Below are 20,508 nucleotides of genomic sequence, written 5' to 3' on the forward strand. Positions count from 1 at the left end.
GTAGGAGTTGGGTGTTGTTATTACCATCTACATTTAACTTTTCTACTTGTGTTTCTTTGTCCATTTTCCATGCTGAAAAGATATCATCAGCTCATGTAGAAAAAAACCAAAACAAAACACACCAACCAATGTGGGTGAACTGGTTTGAGTAAATTAAAGTCTGAAACTTCTTAATATTAAAACTTTTTTCCAACATACACCCACTTTGAAATTATGACGGTTCTAAAACTTTCAAAATTACTATTATTACTATAGAAATAAATAGCAGGTGAGCTTGGTTTATAAATGCTTTCCATATATTTAAATAGCAGTTAGGATAATTACCCAACCTCTTATGAACCTCTTTTATCAAGCCATGAATTATCGCAGATAGTATATTTTTACCACGTAAAAGCCATATTTTCAGACAGATGCATGCTGCTTGCCATTCCTGAAGAGCTTTATAAATCCTGAATAAGATAATAAAATAGTTAAAGGGATACAGATTATTCAAAAGAAAGGTTTGGCTCTTGTACATGAATAGCCAGGATATTATGAACTCTCTGGCTCTCTTTCTAAAAAAAAAAAAAAAAAAAAAAAAAAAAAGATTATCATTGCTTTCTGCAGAGATTATTAAGGCAATTCACTTGTTTTACATTCTGCGATAAAATAAACTCCACTGTCATGACGCCTGGAGCTCCTGTATCTCATCCATTATGTAAATCTCCAAAGAGTAGTTCAGCAAACATCATCTCAGTTCCACTGTACTTAATAAGACGACCTACACATCTAAGTTAATTTTCATCTTCCTAAGACCAACAGAAACTCCTTATTTCTTAATTTGCAAGAGAGATTCTCACTGTCATCTCTCTTCATAATCACCAAAGCTCATATAGTTTTAAATGAATCTCAGAATTAACTCCAAATGTTTGGGTTTTGGGGATTGCACCATCTCCTCTAAAAACGGGAAAATAAAGCCAAGTAGAAACACTGAGATTCAAAACATTATTTCTAGGACATCTTTTTTGTTGGGTTTAGTGGGGGCTTTTGCTAAAACAAATACTGAAACACTTCCATATTACTTAGAAATTAAGGTGGAAACTCAGTGCATGTTTACCTATAATGTTTGAAAGCCAAGGCTTTTGTTTTCACTTGAGCTATGCCCACATATCCATCACAGCCGACTGCAGCAATCACAGCTGTAGCAGACTGCTCTCAAACTGAACTGAAACAACAACAAAAAACCCTAAGTAAATAGCAAAGTTCAAAAGAAGGTGACAGCCTCAAAGCAGAAGACTTGCCCTTTCCTGACTCATCACCAAACCTCTGCACAAGAAAGACTTCATGAATCACCAGGAGTACACATGAAGCACCATGTGGGAAGTGTAAGAGCGGGTCAAGATTTAGATTAATACCAGGAGTTTATTCTCCCTTTTAGACACGTGTCCTTGGGTATATGAAATACTGTATCCAGTGGAATCATTATTCAGGTCTGTTAGCAGTGGATATCAGTATTAAAATAACTGCCTTCTCCTTACGTGCTAGCTACTGAATTCTAACATGTTCTTCTACACCTTCATATGAGAAGTGACAAATTGCCATTGTTTGACATTATTCTCTCCACGGCATGTCAAAAATACTAAAAATCCAAATGCATTTATTTCCAGCACTAAATGTTTATTGTCAGATATGTAGGAAAAGGGAAACAAGAAAGCATATGTAGTATTTCAATTTCTGGTTCAATGTATCTTAATCAGCACCACCCCACATGGGGTTTTCCCTTCTCATTGAAAAGTAAAGATTAACTCTAAAATGCAGTTAGCTGTGCAGCTTCACAGTACTGAGACTTAATACCTCCCACAACAGAAGTATCCTTTTTTTCTCTCCATGCAAACACTTACATCCTGATAACTAATGACCAGGAACAGGTCATTAAGAAACAAGCATAAGTAGTAAGTCCTGTAAATCTCTAGTTTAAAATTGTTTTATTTGATGGATCATGCCCGACAGAACTCAACAGTATTCAGCTTCTTAGAAACCAATACCTCAGAGTATGAATTTAAACATTTTTCTCTCCATTAGGCACTTTGAAAACCTGTGTCACACTTCTGAAAATACACACATCAAAATGGTCTTGTCAAACAGCTTTGAAATTAAATGCCTTGTGCTTCCCTCTCTGGAGTAGTATAAATTTAGTCATTATTAGAATTAGTATAATTGTTCTCTAAGTGCTCTAGGAATAAAAGGTGAAATGAGCTCAGTGACTGCACTTTCATTCCCACGAGAACGTGCCACAGCAGAGAAGTCAGGCTGCAAGAGCAGGGATGCTCAGGGATGCTTTGAAAACCCAAGGACTGGAGAATGAGTCCAGCAAAGTGGAGCATGGTGTACTCACCATGTCTGCACCAGCACAGCTTAAAGGCAGAGGAGATGTCTGCTTTTTCAGGGAGGACATAGAATCCCATGGGAAGAACAGTCCTCTGGAGATACCTAATGGCTGTCTGCCAACTAGTGGAAGACAAGAGCCTTCAGTGAAACGACTGAAGTCGAAAGGAACTTTGAGATCTGGCTCCCTGTGGCCTATGTCCCATCACTTACAATTAGTCCTCACCAGGACTGAACTCACTCAAGGCTGAAAGAGGAACCAAAGAAGCTGGTTTGAAACAGAAACTGATTTGAAAACACCACTAAACAAAGAAAGGCATTATGCAATCTCAGCTAGGAGGTTCCTGAGCTTTCACCTAACAGAACAGCAAGTCTGTATCTCCCTCAGCAAGCAGTACTGTTTCAACAGGAAGGGATCTTCTTAGTTTAGTTGAAGATATCCACAGCCTGTGTCTTTTAACAGCCCATGAGACATCAGACTTAGGTAAATTGTTTTGGAACACATCTTCAGGTCCAGTTTCTTCCAGAAGCCACCTAGTTTTTGCAGCCCAAGGCTACCCTACAAAGCAAACCAAAGCACACCAGGCCTGAACATTTCATGGAATCATTTCCTGATCTAAGCTAAACCAGTAGCACACTCAGCTCACTTCCCAGCTCTAGCCTGGATCACTCCAGCCAACTTCCTCCAAAACCAGACTGTGGTTTGAGAGACTGATCTTTCCAGGCTTTTTTAAGTAAGTGTCAACAAACCTCTACCAGTTTGACTGGTCCTACTGAGCCCTCCAAGCCTGCCCCCTCAGACTCCTGTGCATGGCCGCACACTAGAGCCCACAACACGCTATGAAAACATGAAAACACAACACTGATAGGACTGCAATTATCTCCAACAACAATAACGAGCATGGGAGCACCGTAGAAGTACAGGAGGACACCAAAGCTCCAAAAGCCAGCAGTGTGCCTGCAGCAAGTGCAGTATGGAGGGAGCTAACTCTGGCCAGTGGGCATGCAGGGACGTGGCATCACTCACACCACAATCACAGTTTGCTCCTTGAAGTGGATGTCCTGAACAAGGCAGTAGAGCAGGTTCTACATTTAAGCTTGGCAGTCCTGAGGTACTAAACGCAGCTGCAGTCTTAACTGAGGAAATGCTCACATCAAAATTTCTCACCTAGATCTTCAGGTTGCTTCCATCATTTTATTTCATATAGTCTACAACAGGCATTTTGGAGACTACAAGAGGTAGTGACATCTGTTTCTGCTCCTTCTAAGAAGTAGGAACTCTGCTTATAGAGTATCTCCTCTCCTTTCCAACATGGGAACACCAACACATCATGCATTTTAAATACAGAAATGGGAACCAAGGGTATCTGTACCGGCGTCATAAAGCAGTTCATCATTTTATGCGTACAGGCTAGTTTGCTATCTTTGTTCTCTGCTCTTTTCAAGGTTTTTTTATTGTTTTTCATTCCCAAAATGAATTTAAAAAAATCCCCAATACCTCCCCTAAAAAATCCCAAAATCCCCCAGCTCTAAAAACCAGAGTAACAGTTACAGGAGAACAGTCATTACAGGAAGAATTTGATCTCTGTATGACTTTAATTAATTAAAAAAAAAAAAAAGTTACGTAATCACACACCAAGCCTTACAATCAACAGCACTAAGTAATACAAATGATAGATGCCAACACATTTACTAACTAAAATTGTTAAGGGGTATTTATTAACTTTCAGAAGTAGTTCAACAGACACTCTACTGCACTGAGTTATGTCAATAGGTGCTGAAGCAGGCTCTTAAACACACTTTTCACCTACATTCAAAATTTACTACTCACACTCACCATCACCACCTATCTATTCACAGAGGAGTGTTTCAGGCAACACCAGCAACATCTACCTTTGCTTTACAATGACATTTAGTAATTTTAATTACGTGAACTGTGAAAAGAACTCCAGTATTTTAAATATTTCATGGTTTTGTCACATTTTGTCAATTCTAGACTAATTAGTCTCCTGTAAGCTACACTACACTACAATGTGGGCTGCTGTATTCCCACACACACCACCTCACAGGAAGGTTCCTGCCATCCTTTTTTTATGTGATTCTCCATTTTTACTGTTTCAAAAACCTGTTTAAATAAATAGTTTTTCAACTCAACAACTACTGCAAAATCAGAGCTCCTGAAGCATCCCACAGCAGCTCCAAGCAGAGCAGAAATCTGTGCCGCCACCAGGATTGCAAACTGCACACATTGATGCTGAGTGGCTACTGGGTGAGACACATTTCTCCCAATTCTGAGCAAAGACTCTTGGGCATCTCTGCGCTGACTATTTGAAAACATAACCTTATTTATTACATACAAAAATCTCAATTTATGGATTTTAAAGTAAAGCTTGAAGCTTATGCAGCAGAGCAGGCTTTGACCCTGTGCCTACTTCCGTTGCCTTTCTGAAGCTTGAGGGTGCAGAAAGACAACAGCTATCTTCAATCACTAAAATAACACTTCTAAAATACATCGCATTTTTGAGATACAAAACTTAAAAGCAACAGTTATGATCTTCCATAGATGTTTGCCCCCTAATCCACACTGGCAGGAATAAAATACAAGGACAAAACCCTCAAAACTATAGTCCAACTTAATTTAAACAAGGTCCAACTACAAGCCAAGCACTAAATATGATTTGGCCCTAACTCTGATGAACTGATTTTGTGTGTATGTATGTGTGCGAGCTTTGGACACCTGCCCCAAGCCAGCTGCTGAAGAGCAGTGTGTAAACACACCAAAATAGTTGGGAAATGAATGGAATGGAGCCAAGACCCAGGACCCATAAACAAGAAACCATTTAGGCTATAAAAGCAACTGCCCAGCAGAAATGAAAAAAATAAGTGGTGTAGAACAAATTCTGCACTGCTGTTCATAAGAAAAGACTAATAGGAACATGGGAACACCAAAGTCTTCTCAGAAATCATTCAATAACTTTGTAAATGCAAACGGGAGGGGAACAAGTCCATATGCAATGCAAACGCATCAAGCTGAAGGGGTTCACTGCAGGCATGTCAAGCACCTTTTTCTCTTTGGAAAAAGATTAGTTCCAAATCTATGTCACTCCACTCCCAGCCCGGCTGAGCTGGCAGTAAGTAAACCTGGTGACTATGCTGCTCGCTGTGCACGGCCCTCTTGCAGACCAGTGGGAAAAGATGGAAGCTAGAGACAGAATAATATGCAGCAGTCAATGTAAGGAACAGAAAAAGAAAATCTGTGCTGCTCCTCCCTTTCCTGAAGGTTTGGGTAGAAACTTCCCTTCCAGTTTACAGTTTCAGCAGAGGTTTTTCATTTTTCAGTAAGTAAAAACAGACCTGTCCTAGGAATATGACTCGGCTCAAGACAACAAACTGCCTGCTATCTATTCACACTGTGAAATATTCATTAAATATCAACCACCAACTGACCATTAAGGGACCCATCTTGATAAATGCTAGACAGTAGATGAAACCAAAAGAACTTCACAGTCTCCCTGCCTTGCTGAATGGGGCCATCAGTCATTTTTAAGTGGTCATATGTTACATCATTTTATCAAAGATATTTATAATCATGATTGAGACAAAACATCAAACTACAGCCTCTTTGCCTGAGAAGAATCTAAACTGAAAAACACATGACAGAAGGGTTAGATTGATGGCCAATGCAAAATAACTCCCTTGAGATTAACATATTTTAAGCTGTTGATGCTTCTATTCATAATTATACTCCAAGAATCCACTTAATGATGTTAGATGTGAAAGATCACTTAAGAGCAGTCACTTTCTTTCTAGGAAAACTGCATTTGCTTGTAATAGATATGGAGGGGACAGCTGACAACAAAAACCAAACATATCACCACACTACTACTAATGTTCTGACTATACAAATAAGATAAAGCTTCTCAAAACACCTTCAAAGCATATTAAAAAAAAAAAAGAGTACTGTTTTTATCAGGATCAGACTTTAAAAATCTCAAAAAAAGTAAGGAATGAAAGTACATTGAGTCTGAAAGTCCATCCAATACCAGGATAGCTTCAAGCCAGATGAGGCAACTCAGGGGCTTGCCCAGCCTGCAGTGGAGCATGGCATTGTTCCTTCCCAGACTCTTCCCTCTGTAGAACTTGATGAGGTCCCTGCCAGCCCATTTGTCCAGGCTGCCAAGGTCACCCTGAACGGCAGCCCTGCCCTCACTGCATCAGCTGGACACCACTGCGCAGCACCATGCACGTAGCCAGCAGCTCACAGGACCTGCACCCTCCCATGCCCTGCTCTGCACAGGAATCAGGGAAGGTGAAGCAAGGGCACATCAGAGGCTGGGAGACTGTTGAGATGGGGTGATCTCTGGAGAGTTCAGGAAACACCCCCTTGTACTGAGTCCCTCCCTCTAAACAGCTGAGCCAAAGTTTGCTCTTGTGGGTTTGTTTGGTTTGGGTTTTTTTTGTTTGGGCTTTTTTTTAAAAAAAGAGACAACACACAGGTTGAGACAGCAATACTACTTGAGCTTACCACATAGACCTCTTTAGGAAATAAGCAGTCATCTCCTAACACCACTGAATTCAACACAGCTCTGTGTTATTTCTCTTTTTTTGAGCATTAAATAACTTAGAACATCATTAAGCCTCATCACATGAACTGCCCAGTACTACTTCTGCAAGCTCTTAATGAAACCAGTGTGAAGCCATACCCAAGACCACTCTAAGTACAACCCGGATATGCCTTTCCAACCTGACCAACCTCTTCTCCCCTTTAATTTCTGACCTCCTTTCAGTCCTACCCACTTGTTTTCCATTTAAAGTCCTGATCTTTATTTTGCCTGGAACTTTATAAGCTATAGTTCCTCCCTGTCATTTACGCATTTCCCTACAAGCTCCTATCCTGGTCTCTCATATCCATACATCCACATACAAACACTGAAGGCTGAAAAACGTAAACTTTAAATGTCAGATTCAACAGAGAACTGAACCTCTGGATTCAGTTGCTGCCATTATGGAAAACATAAAAGCATTGTAAGCTGCATGCATTGAAGATAGCTGTATGCCATCAGGTTCATTTTGTATATTTCTAATTTTTCTGGAAAAGATTAATCTGACCTCATTTTATGCGACAAAAATTTATGTCCATATTTCCTTCACTAGGTTGCATATATGTTGTCATTCATTTACAGAAAACCACATTTACATATATTATTATATGGTCTGAGGCAGACGAACAAAGACCTAAAACACAGCAGTATAACATACAGATAATGCAACCCGAGTTGTTCATGCCCCCAGTGATATACCAACATACTCATGTTAGCAATGGAAAATTTTGAGAACTTGGTTAGCAAAGCAGCAATAAAGTGAAAGGTTGAGGCAGGGTCCTGGGTGAAATATAATCTCTTTCCTACTGGAGCCAGAACTTTATCAACTGATCTTAACGGTGACCACAGAGAAGCTCTCTCCACTTCTACTGTTTTAAGTTTTCTGGAATCAGTCTTCTCAGAAATTGAATTTTTTTAGCCTCATACTTAGAATAACCACATAACCACATTTTTTTCTTGTTCCACGATATGATTTAATCATGGTACTTTCCTAACATAAAAATTATCAGCTGGATTCACTGCCCTGCATTTGCAAAGACTGCCAAACAAAAAACATGTAAAGAATTATCTTGGTATCCCTTCTTATCCACACATGTTTTGCACAGCTTCCTCATGACTACTGCAGGATGTCATCAGAAGGGCATGAAAGATTGGAACTATGGCTTGACAAGAAATAGATCACCCTGTCCTCCTTCCTTCCTTCTGCCACTACTTTGCATTGAACCAGAAGGAACTGCATTGTACCCAAGGAGGAATTAAACCCAAGAAGAAAATAAACTTCTGAACCACTAAATAATTGATAAAACCAAATTAGCACTGAGATAAATAAGAAACTTTGTCTTCTTGAACTACATTGATCAAGTTAATAGAGCTAGAGCCTTACATTTCTGGTATTGAACTGACAGCATGCTTTTGAAAAAATCTGAGCTGTTTTATGGTTTTCTGATTGTTCCAACCCATTACTGAGATTCAGGTATTGAAAAAGGCTCTCTAGGAAAGAGGTTTTCCACCCTAACGTACTCTTCCTTGACTGGTACATATTCCAGAAAACCTTACTGAGCTGCTGCACAACATCCCACTGGACCATGCCCTGTATCCCACTGGACCACACCTGGCATTTGCCATTACAATTCATTTGCTCCAGTACAAATCCACAGGCACAGCCAGCTTTGTTTAAACAGCCTTGGAAGGCATTGGTTAACACAGCATCCCAGCCAAAGCCTATAGTTCACAAGTCAGATTGACAGATGTCAAAGCCTACTAAATTTTATCGTCTTACAAATCATTAACAATAGTCAGTAAAGCACAGAGGTCCACTAACAGCCTCTTCCTTTTTAACTAGCACAGAAAATGCATGGTCTAAGACAGCCATCTCTCTGTGATAAGAAAACAAAGCACCAAGATGGTTTCAAAGATATCACATCCTATTTGACTTCTTCAACAGCATTTGTCAGTCTGCATTTGGCATTTGAGTGGCATCTGTGGCCACTCCACAATATATTATGCTTCATATCCAGTAGCTGTAATGGAAAACAATGCCTCTTTCATTCTCCCTCATCCTTGCACATAAGGATAATGAACACCACTATGCCTCAGCCCATTCAAACACCTGGCTTCAAAGGAATTACCTGTTTCCTTAACGTACTACTAGGTTTTCCTTTGAACATTCAGGTTTGGTCAGAAACTGCTGCATTAAGCTACAGCTGTGTTAAGCTATAGTATTCCCAGGCCCGAAAGACAATATGGCATATGAAGCTCAGACCTGTTATTTCATCTGTTATGTTTTGTAACACAATATAAATTTTTTATAATAGCAGTAATATGTATAATACATATGGCTGTAAAAATGTCAACCAACTTTTATGGCTTTCCTCTTCATATGAATATTCAGTCATCCATTCGTCCCTAGATCCACTTCAATCCTGAAAAAGCAAAGACGAAATAATTTAATAGATATATTTTCTTAAGAGGTTCATTAATTTCTCAAATATTATTGTATATGCAAATAAAAAGCCTAACCATGGACGTCTGTTCCACAGTAGTTTATAAGCACTTTAAACAAAACTGGGTAACTACAACTGGAGAAAGCCTTATGTTTCCTTTTAACTAATGATTTTAGTCAATGCTCTCAGTGTCTTTAATTTCAGAGCTGCTACTTGAGCACACTAAATCCCAAGTGGTTTAATTAGTCTTCAGGGCCCATTATAAATCAGTACCCCTGCATTTGTACAGGTAAACTTTCCAGCAGTTACTGAGTGTGAATATTCTTTACAGGTATTTCAAAATGTGTTTCCCAGAAATATTATGTGAGATCTGGACGACAATGCATTAAAAACCTAATTACATCTATTAGTGAGCTCAGTCAATATTCCAGCCACAGGAAATAACAGTGTAAGACCATTACAAAATTTGTATGTATTTTTTGAAAGGTTTCTTATGGATACATTATTATTTATGTTTCTGTATGAATCTATACAAGAAAAACGTATATAGAGATTTACACACTGTATTACACTTCAGGGAGACTTGTTCCAGTTTAAGATATAGTAATCCAGTAGTCTAGCTGGGGGGGGGGGGGGAAGCTTCAGATATCTAAAATTTAAATAATAGGATGTCTTAAACCTCTCGCCAGAATACATGCATATATCTGGAAGCAAATGCTACTTACAAATGTCTCTTAATAATGGAAATGGTGTGAAGTCAAGAATCTAAATCTGCTGTCAGTTATTATAAACAGTCTGCTGTTATTTGTGCATCACTCAAAATAAGGTCATCTTTCAAATAGCAGTGGAGCATCACCTGCCTGCTTTTAAACCACAATCCAGCAGTAGTTTCATTACTACTGTATACACAACAACATGACTAACAGCTTTCCAAACAGTAAGCAAACTTTTACACGGAAAACAAGACAAGAAGCTCCCCTAAGCATGCAAAATTAGTAAATATTCATATACTATGCTACTATTATACTGACTAAACACCATGCACATAATTTATTTCTAAGAAAATATTAAAGTTAATAGAAAAAAGTTCCAAATTTTCATATGAATCATAAAAGGTTGTAAACATCGACACAACTACAACTAGATATAAGTAAATACTGTAGGCTTAGAGCATGTTAACTGTTGTAGACCATTTGCTTCATGCACCCTGCATCTTTAAGACTCTTTCCAATACTTAATCACCCTTGGCATCACTTGGATCACTTCAAAATTTCTATTTCATGAAGCAGATTTTTTTTTTTTTTTTCATATTTGAACACTTGAAGAATCATCTTTGAGTTTCTACTAGCTGCTCTTTCTCTGTGCTACTGTTCAAAAACGGGACAAGTGTACTAGGTTTTCCATGTCCTGGACTTGCATGATGTGGTGGAACTGACGTAGTCACCAAGTTCTTTAAAATAAGTATAATTTATTCAAAAAGCTTCATGGGGTCTCTGTCAGAGGAAGACAGAGTTTTACCTGTAATTGTTTCCAGTTCTCTAGGTTTTCTCATTACTCCTCCCTACACACAGACACACACAATCCTACAACTTGAAGCTTAGCTTCAAGTTACATGTGACTGCCAAAGTTCTATTAGGTTACCGTGGCCATGGTGACACAGCAAACATAGGTATGTGTTTCAGAAGTGCAAACGTACTGCTATCCAACTAGCCATAGCCACAGCTGGTTTTGAGTTATCAAATCATGTACAACAGCCCTCCTCATGAAAAAGCTACTTTGTTAACAGTGATAAATAACTGGGTTTGCTTATTAATTCTCTTCAGGTCTGCACAATTTATCACGCACCGAATTGTCCACATCCTTGCATCACTAGGGTGCTCTCCTTCACAGAAAGGCTTTTGCTTGTCCTCCCCTTTGGGAAGCACAAGCAGGGCACATCACAAGCTCCAGCAGTGCAACCTTCCCACAGCGCTGCTCCACCATCTTGTGGTTTGATGGTAGGACAGGGGTTATCCCCTAGCACTAACCACCAAGGTGACCAAGAGCACTGATTTTGATGGCCAATGCACACTTGCCACCCATACAGGCCACAGGCCTCTTCACTGCATCTATTTTAGGCTGCTTTTGGGGAGAAGATGAAGAGCAAACAGTTCATCTGAAATCAGCATTTAACTAGTAACATCACAAACCTGTTGCCTGATTTTTCAGAACAGCTGAAAAGCTTCAGCTTCAGATTAAATAACTTTGAAACGCATATGGAAATAGGACCATGCATCCTTACAGATCTAGTGCATTCACTCTGCACCACTGTTGAATCTGCACTAGACTTTGGTTTTCAGTGGCTTACTGTGAAATCTCAGTTTCTACTATTAGAAATATAGAAATATACATGAAAGTCCAAATAAAAGCATCTTCCATTTGTATCAAGTGGTTTTTATACCAGAAGAAAATTTACCAATAAGACAAATGCACAATACTCCTGATTCAAAACCTTGATGTCTAAAGGGGTCTTTAAGTAATCATAAGCAAAGCACCTAACAAACCACCAGTTTCAACCAAAAGAAAGAAATTTAAGTAGCAAATACATAATTATATCCACTTCCAGCCAAAGGCTAACCATCATCTCAAAAACATGTTTTCTGACCCCAGGAATTTATAAACCTTATGAATGCCACCCAACATTAGACAACTCCTCCTACAGCAAGCAAAAAACAAACAGAAATGACAACACCTAGTCCATTTTGAAAACCAGTCTTGATCAGAAGAAATGCCCTGGTAGCCCCACCATGGCTGGCATCAGAGCAGGAATCATGGACCAGAGTAAGGAACACAAGAAGGGTTTAAGGAAAATCATGCTGAGCATATTTCTAGACAAACAGAGGTCACTATACATGTAGAGCTGCCCTTGACTCTACAAACATAACATTTTTGAACATATAAACCCATGTTAATTCATTAAAAAACAAGGTCATGCTGGCATTGCTTTCACATCTCTTTTACATACTGTTAACTTTTTAAGTGAATTCCCATCAACCCAGCTAATAATGCTATTTTCCCTTTTTTTGAACTCACATATGGGGACATACATGGACAAGACCACTTCATACACAAAGTTATTTGCTGAATCCAGATATACTAACTTTTCCCTCTACAAAGCAAACCCTGTATTTCAGCATGTGTTTTTTAATCATCTTCTTACATCATTTATTTTCCTTTAAAAGTATGCACTTTTCTTCTTGAAAGCCTTTAAACCTGCACTTACACTTCTGCAATCCTTTTCAAAGGCCCTGAGTCACACCAAACTCCCCCGAAGATGGAGTGTGACCTCTTCCAAACTCATGAAGGCCACCCTGAACATCAGGTAAGGCAAGATCACTGAAGGTATGGTTTCAGCAGCATTCAGAGACAAAGAAACACAGGTTATCCTCAACCCAGTGTTGAGGATGGCTGCCTTTGTATTAATAGCAGCCACATACTTCACCTTTCTTCTTATGTCTCTTATTCCTGCAGAAAAACTCAAACTCCATAAAGCAGACATTCTGCAGAAGCTACAGATAAAATATACATTAACCACAATCTGCAGATTTGAAAGTCCTCAACATTTAAAATTGAAAAGGAACAAGAGAGGCTGAAATTTAGTGCAGTACTGCACTGAATCAGCACACTCAAAAAATCAACCTCAATTGCACTTCAAGTGCCTACCTTTCTCTTGCCTTGGGTCTACCCCCCAGGATCTTTGTAAAGTTGTGTAACCATTGTAACTGAAACTAGCCAAAACATTCTGTCAAAGTTGTATGTAAAAAAGTGGAAAAACTTTAAAATTCCACTGTAATACACTACCCCACCAGCAGTCATCACAAGCTGCAAGATGAACCAGGTCATTAACAGCTTAAAACACATTCAGTTTAAGTGTAACTGCTATACATTTTACAGACCTCACAGGACCAAAGGAGCACTTGTTACACATTCTATTACTCACTAAACTGCAATCATAATGTTTATTCTGTCCCCAGCTAAAGTTTTTGCTAGTCTTTGATTGTGATTTCTTGTTCAAACAAGGCAAGCGGAGTTACTTGCTTTAAGATGCCAGCTCCCCCGCCAACACCTTTGTTGTTCTGACGTAGTGTCATAATAAAAATATCTTAAGCTGCTCAAAATATTTCTGAAAATTAACTTAATGCTTCAACTTCTGGTTTTCACTGGTATTTTAATAAAGAGAAGCAGGAGGCAGAGAGTGGGATGCTTGTTGCTAGGCAATACCTAGCTCTCCTGAACTCCTACAGACTGAAATATTTATCCAGACTCCCACGAAGAATGACATCCAGCACAGAGAAAGAAGAGACACATGCACTCACTGAAGTACATCATGATTCAAGGCAAGAAGCAGCAGCTCTGCCACCGGCTCAGTCCCTGGTGTACCTGAGCTGAGGAGGCTGCAGTCTACAATGCTGGGGGGTGATGCAGCTCCTCCTGCGCATGCACATCCTTAGTGATGCCTCCAACACTTTCATGCCAAACCAGAATGATCTTAATGCCATTAGTCTCTTGGCAGCACAAGAAAATGCATCCTTCACTCGCCTGACTGTATAGCTGTGTTGTTTTTCTGTTGTTTGGGGCTTTTTTCCCCAAAATCATTATACTCCAATAACAGGTTGCCCTAGAAAAAAGCATGCAGCTGGCCAGATGTGGATGAACAATTCATTAACCGAACTTACAACCTTTGCGTCATGCTCCTCCCCCTCCTTCGTTTAAAAGGTTTATTCAATGATTAAACTTTCAAGGAGTGCTTACACAGTCTTTCAGCAGAGGCTTAGAGGAATAAACATTATTCTTTACAGGGTCTTTTATTTGACATTAATGAATTATTCTGAATTGAACAGCTTCAACGGCAAGTCCCAGACCTCCTGGGACTTAAAGATGAATTTCAGGAACTCTTTGTTCTCCCTAGAACTTAAGGGTCTGGTTTGACAAAAATAGTTATATATAAATATACTACATTTCATAATCTCAGAGAATTATTACTCTAGGAAAGATGATGTCTTTCAGTAATATTTAAAAATCCCTGCAACTGTATCAGTGTATACAAATGAAATTAGAAAGTGTGTGTGCACGCTGTTACTATTTTAAAAGAAGAGTTAAAATCTGGCGAAGTAATGAAGTCCTCGAATGCCTGGATTTAGGTAATAATCAGTGGTCAATCTAGAAGAGTGCAATAAATTGCAGGTAGCAGAGGAAAACACAGTGAAACACCACATTCCCCTTGAATTTTTATTCTAAAAGTAGTTGTTATCTTTGACACTTTCAGTTGTTTGAATGAATAGCTCTGAAACCTTGATATTCCCTTCACAACTCTAGTTTAAAAAGAATGGCATTGGGATTTGTTATGTCTAAATAAAATAAAATTTTGATAAACACAGTCACACATCACTTCGGACAACTTCTCTGACATAAGGAAATGTTCGTGTTACAGTGCACCCACTCAGTACAAGGTCTCTTAGTTCACCACCTTATGCATGCATACAGTTCAAACTCCACATCAGAGTTAAAATTTTATTTACCAGCCTGTTCAGAAAGTCAAAGGACTTGGTGGGCCTCTTCTTATTACATCAATTACTGCTTTATACATACATATCTATACACACACGCATATATATATATATATATATATATATATATATATATATATATATATATATGTGTGTGTCAATGTATATGAATATAAAAACATGCAGACATACAGCCACAAATATTTGGTGAATTGATTAAATATTTTCTGTGAACAACTGTCTTCAGGAATCTGCCAAAAGCATACTTTCTAATATATCATCAAAACAACACAGGATTTTCAGCCAAGCTGTAAAATATAACCATGTTTCTGAACCCATAAAGAACTGTAATTTTTAAAAAGTGTTCTTTTCCCCTTATTTCCAGATCTTCTTCAGCAAAACAGTACATATTACTTTCTAGTTGCTGACTATCCAAGATTTCTACTCATAAATACTTATAAACATCTGAAAGATTACAAAACTGGTTTTACTTAAAAACTGGTTATTCCTAATTTCAGGTTGGAATTATGTACATTGTGTTTCTACATTCTGTTTGCACTTCAGATAAAACAAATGTCATTAAGTGTACTAAAAATTAAGTTAAAGTGTGATATTCAAAAGGGAGGTATCCCACAGAAAAAATGCTTGTGCTTCAAGCAGGATAAGAGGGAAAGACGTGCCAGTGATTCTTCCATATCATCGCTGTAGGGAAAGGGATGAAGACCAACTGCTCCAGCAGATCTTTCAAGAGATTAGATTGACTATAGAGGTTCCCCAGAAAAAGACTTAACCATAGAAGTTTCATATTCTTATTTTGCCCTGCTAATAAGGATTAGCATTACCAAATTTTGTCACCCACTCCCCCTCTTCTTGTTTAATATCTTTATTCAAACTAGGTTTACACTTGGTCCAGAACCAAGCCAGCTCTACTTGCAGTACAGGCAACAGTACTCTTCTCAGAGTTGCAAAACAACCTTCATTAATATTCTAACCCATTTAAAAACAAAACAAGGATTTTCTTTATTTCCTGTTAAGAGGCAGCTGAACCCCAGAGATCATCAGAACAACAAACATTTGTTGCACATGTATGCAGTTATAACTTAAATAGCCAGAGTTTAAGGACAAGGTCACCAGTTTCCTTATGACACACATCACTTTCTGTGTGGACAGTGCATCTGATGTTCCTCATGGTGATGGCAGCCCCCTGACTACCTGATCTAAGGGAAGGCGGCTGACCACTTAAGGACCCATGTTACAATTACAAAGGAACAAGCACAACTTCACTGCAGACTTGTGCCAAAATCTGCTCTTGGTCAACCAAACTGTAGCAAACATCCCATGGTTTGGTAAAAGAGCACAGGTACCGGAGATTCAGCCTGCAAGAAAGTCTGAAACACAGGAATGTCTGAAACAAATCAATTCTGCCTCAGATGGCAAATACTACCCTTACACAGCTCAAAACTTTGGTAGAGAGTCTCCTCATAGCTGGAACACCAGGACAATGGAAAAATCTGTTTATATGTAGTAGCATATGTAAACCCTGGCATGTCTTCTCATTTTACACTGAGCAAGATGTTGTAAAGAAGTTAGAGAATAGCACTAACCATCATCCCACTGTGGACAAAATAATACGCGGCTTTCTCCTTACCACAGTGTTGAGCACGCTGTGCCAACTTTCACAGCAAAACCACTTAGAGAATAAGCAAAACCAGAATAAGCTGTGCCCATTAAACTTTTTTTAAAAGAAGAGGGAACAGAATCATTCCTACAAACAGCAGAGAAAGCTAAACAAGTTGTAAGTTTATACATGACCAGAAGGTGGTTATAAAACTGGTGTTGATGCCCCCACAGCTGGCACAGACAACAAGAGTCAACACTTTGTTCCACAGAGCCCCAGGCTTGGAGATGGTCACGTCTTCAGAAGTGCCTACTGAGCTATGTGTGCTAGTCTCACCTCACCATGTCAATCAGTGTAAAATAAATTAGCAATACCCCAAACTGCTCAAACAAACCTATTTTGCTCCTCTAAAATAGAGTTGGCAATAAGCATAACCAGCACTGACTTCTGTAGCTAGCACAGCCAGAGCAGCTAACAGAAGACAGGCTTTCACAATTTATCCCAAAGCTGGGAAAAATGAGCAAAGAAAACCAAGCAAACACAAGTTGTAACGTACACCAAAAACTCAACCATCCTCATTTCCAGGCTCAGAATTACACTTCGAGGAAAAAAGCCAAAAGCCGACTGCACCCTGCTCTACACAGTGGGCAGTTATATTCCACTCCTACTCCTGCCTTTGTTCAACCCACAGTAAATTCCGTCACTGCATTTATTAACAATTTGGACCTCTTCTTTTGCCTTTCATTAGAAATGTACCAATGTTTTTTCAAGAAAACAGCATGATACCTATGTACATGAAGGTGCAGGTACATATTCAGGCTCTAAACTGGGGGCACTATGTGACAGCAGTGACACTATTAATCAGTTTAAGGAGTCTATTTGGCTGGTATCCTACAAATGTGGCTGATGAGTGTCTATTTTAATAAGGTGGTACACTCTCTAAAATTGATCAATTGACCACAACTGTTTCCATTAATAATTTTAATGTCTTTTCTCCTAGCACGCCCTTTCTTGAAAGTGCAGACTGGCATTATTATGAATAATTATCCCTCTGTATACAGTAGCTCAGAAAAGGGAGAAATCCTACATTTAAGTATACGATGTTCCCATCAAGCATTGACCATCTCAAAACAGCTCCACTGGCAGATTCAGCAGCTACAAGTGTTGAGATCTACCTGATACATACTTGATCATATTGCACCAGCCTCCCTAGTCCTTGTCACTTCTCTCCTTGTTCTAATAGCCCTCATACTTTTGACAGGAGACACAGTTGTTCTGGTTATTTTCTTTTCCTTGCTTAAATAGAAATATATTTGCTTCTTCCCTATCTGACAGTTCCCTCATCACTTTAGAATTTTTGGGGGGCAAGGGGGCGCTCAGGAATAATTCAATGTACTATTTCATTCAGTACTCCAGGGGAGGAATTAAATCTGCAAATCTGACTACATATTTAAGTGCAAAAACTACAAGTAGTCTAATTTCCAAAGGTAATTTGTAGTTTCCAGTCTCCTACTGAGATCACTGCAGCAGCCTACAGGACTCACCATCTGCATGCAGTAAGCCAGTGCCATTTCATTCTGCAAACCAACATGAACAAACCACTCCCTTAACCATTGCTCAGCAATTATTCATAGTCACAGCCCAGAAACTATAGCCCGAAGAATAACTTTAGCAAATAATGTTCCTGCCAGTTGGCAGGTTCATTCCACCTACCTACAGACACCTACACCTGTGCTAGCTGCCCTTCATGGCTCTGTAACTGAAGGAGAGAAAGAAGCAGTTCAGGGGCCTGAGTCACTGTCACTGCAGTCATCCCAGCAACTGCCCTCGATCAAAAAGCATTTTAAATAAAGTGGTACTTAGTTGTCTGCAGAATGAAGTGTACTACAAGTTTTAAGAGCATTGGGGGTTTTCTTAAACAAGTCTTGGGTTCCTTTGTTCATCCAATCAAAACCTCCAATTTTTTAAGACTTTAAAAGTCACCATTTTCAATGCAAACAGGCAGACTTGGAAAGACATCCCATTTTTAAAGGAGCTTGGAGAAAAAAGAAAAAAGTAACTTGAGATGGTTAAATACTACTATCAAGCAGGAATTGGCAACACTGCCCATGCTAAACTTCCTGCATACCAAGGCAATACATAATTAATCCAAGTACACTGCTCATCAGTTACATGGATACCACCATAAAAAGAAATTGTTAAAAAAATCAGAAACTAGGTACAGTAAGGAAGTTGCATTGCTTGGTTTATTAAACTAGAGAGGAAAGCACAAAGAAACAATCCTGTAATTCATGGAGGAAAACACAATTTTAAAGACCAAGGATTTTCACCCTAGAGCCCCTGAAACTTCACCAAACTGGCTAGTCCTGTACTCCTGTCAACTCAGTGAAACCAATCAATCCCAAATTTATGCTCCCACCATCCCCATTACAAGCTAGGAAGTGGACTCATCATATTAAATTATCTTTCAGAGAAGAGGGTGCAACAAATAAGTCAATAAAGAGCATTAATAAATAATAGCAATAGAAGACACTAATACCAGAGGAGGTTACCACTGAGAACTTTTTTTTTTTTTATTATTCCAGGTGTAAGAGAAGAACAATACAGATGCAACAGTATGGATGTTGTTTTCAATGAAGCAATGCCTCTGGCAAGGCTCAAAGTCTTCTACCCAAGACACCTGAAACTATTCCTGGCTAACCACCATGATCAATAACCCCTATAAACCATCCTGATTTAGAGCACTATGAATGACACGAACAACTACACTCACCACTTCCCTGAGGATCAAGTTCAGCAACCCCTCAACAATCAAAGCTTTGGTTTTTCTATCAATTCCCTTTGATTACTTTCTTGATTTGCCGGTAACACCTGACACAGTACATGACTTAAACAGCTTAACGAAGTGGTTAAACTCACTGGCAGTAGCAGAAATGTGTTAGCTGAAGATGAACCTGGAGCTATACCCAACTTCAGTTTAAGGCCAGGAATACAACTACCTAGTGTTTTGAAATTATGAGGAAGCTCCTAAATTACACTAACTATTGAAAAATATTCCCGTAATTTGATTAAGTAAGAGACAGCGAACACAGCTTCTGCTGTTACAATTACACTGATTTCAAGCAGTTGCTCCTCATCTACCATCAGTGTCACAGAGTTCCTCAGCCCTTTCTCCCAACTACTCCCTTCAGTTACACCAGTTCTTCTTTCTGCATCACTCAACACAGAAACATCGCATTTGTCCAGATCTCAAGCCTCAAGTGTCCTCCCATTTCGCTCAGGTTCACTATCCCTATGGCTACCCTTGAAACACAGCCACCACCAGACCCTGCTCCCATTGACACTTGACCCAGGCAGGGAAATCCTCCCCTCTTGACCACTGAATCTCCCTTTCCAACTCCCTCACTGCCACAGCAGGCTTCTGGTAGGTGAGCTGGCATTGCAAGGCAGCAGCCCCTCCAACTCTAGAGTAGCTGTCCCCCATGCACATCCAGGCTTTGGTGCCACAATTGGCACCTCCTGCCACAACTCCAGGGATGTGGGGCTGTTAACCAGACCACCCTTTTCTTACCCCAGGGAGTCAGCAGTTTCATGCCTCAGTCTTATATTCAGTGCTTTCAAAACAGTTCATAATCTGAAACAAGGTGATGAAGAGTTTGTGAGCCCAACACTACTCTGTGACTTGTCCCACCTACCCTCATTACTCCTCTTAGCACAACTCTCGCTTCATTCTCATCCTTGAGCTTCCTTCTTTTACAGAAGGCTCAGGCACTGACACTATTCCAACAACCACCCTCTCACAGTTTCACTGAGGCTGACTTTATTCCATTAAAAATACAAATTCTGACTCCATCCCGCTGTTTAATACACAACTATAACAGATTTCAAGGTTGAATTTTTTTTTTATGAAAGATAATTATTTCTTCTATAACCCA

At 39.3% G+C, this 20,508-nt stretch overlaps 1 protein-coding gene across 3 annotated transcripts in view; it reads right to left on the reverse strand.

The window, feature by feature from the left end:
• KLF12 (Kruppel like factor 12) overlaps positions 1–20,508 on the reverse strand; it is a 187,532-nt gene that overhangs the window by 165,118 nt on the left and 1,906 nt on the right. For all 3 annotated transcript variants that reach the window (XM_026843460.1, XM_026843432.1, XM_026843440.1), the window contains exon 2: positions 9,325–9,388. In XM_026843460.1, the coding sequence (XP_026699261.1) occupies positions 9,325–9,345 (21 nt within the window). In that variant the 5' untranslated portion in view covers positions 9,346–9,388. The remainder of the gene's footprint in view (positions 1–9,324; positions 9,389–20,508) is intronic.

This window comes from Athene cunicularia (assembly GCF_003259725.1).
Source record: "Athene cunicularia isolate RWA chromosome 1 unlocalized genomic scaffold, athCun1 chr1_part1, whole genome shotgun sequence".
In the NCBI taxonomy this organism is placed as follows: domain Eukaryota; kingdom Metazoa; phylum Chordata; class Aves; order Strigiformes; family Strigidae; genus Athene; species Athene cunicularia.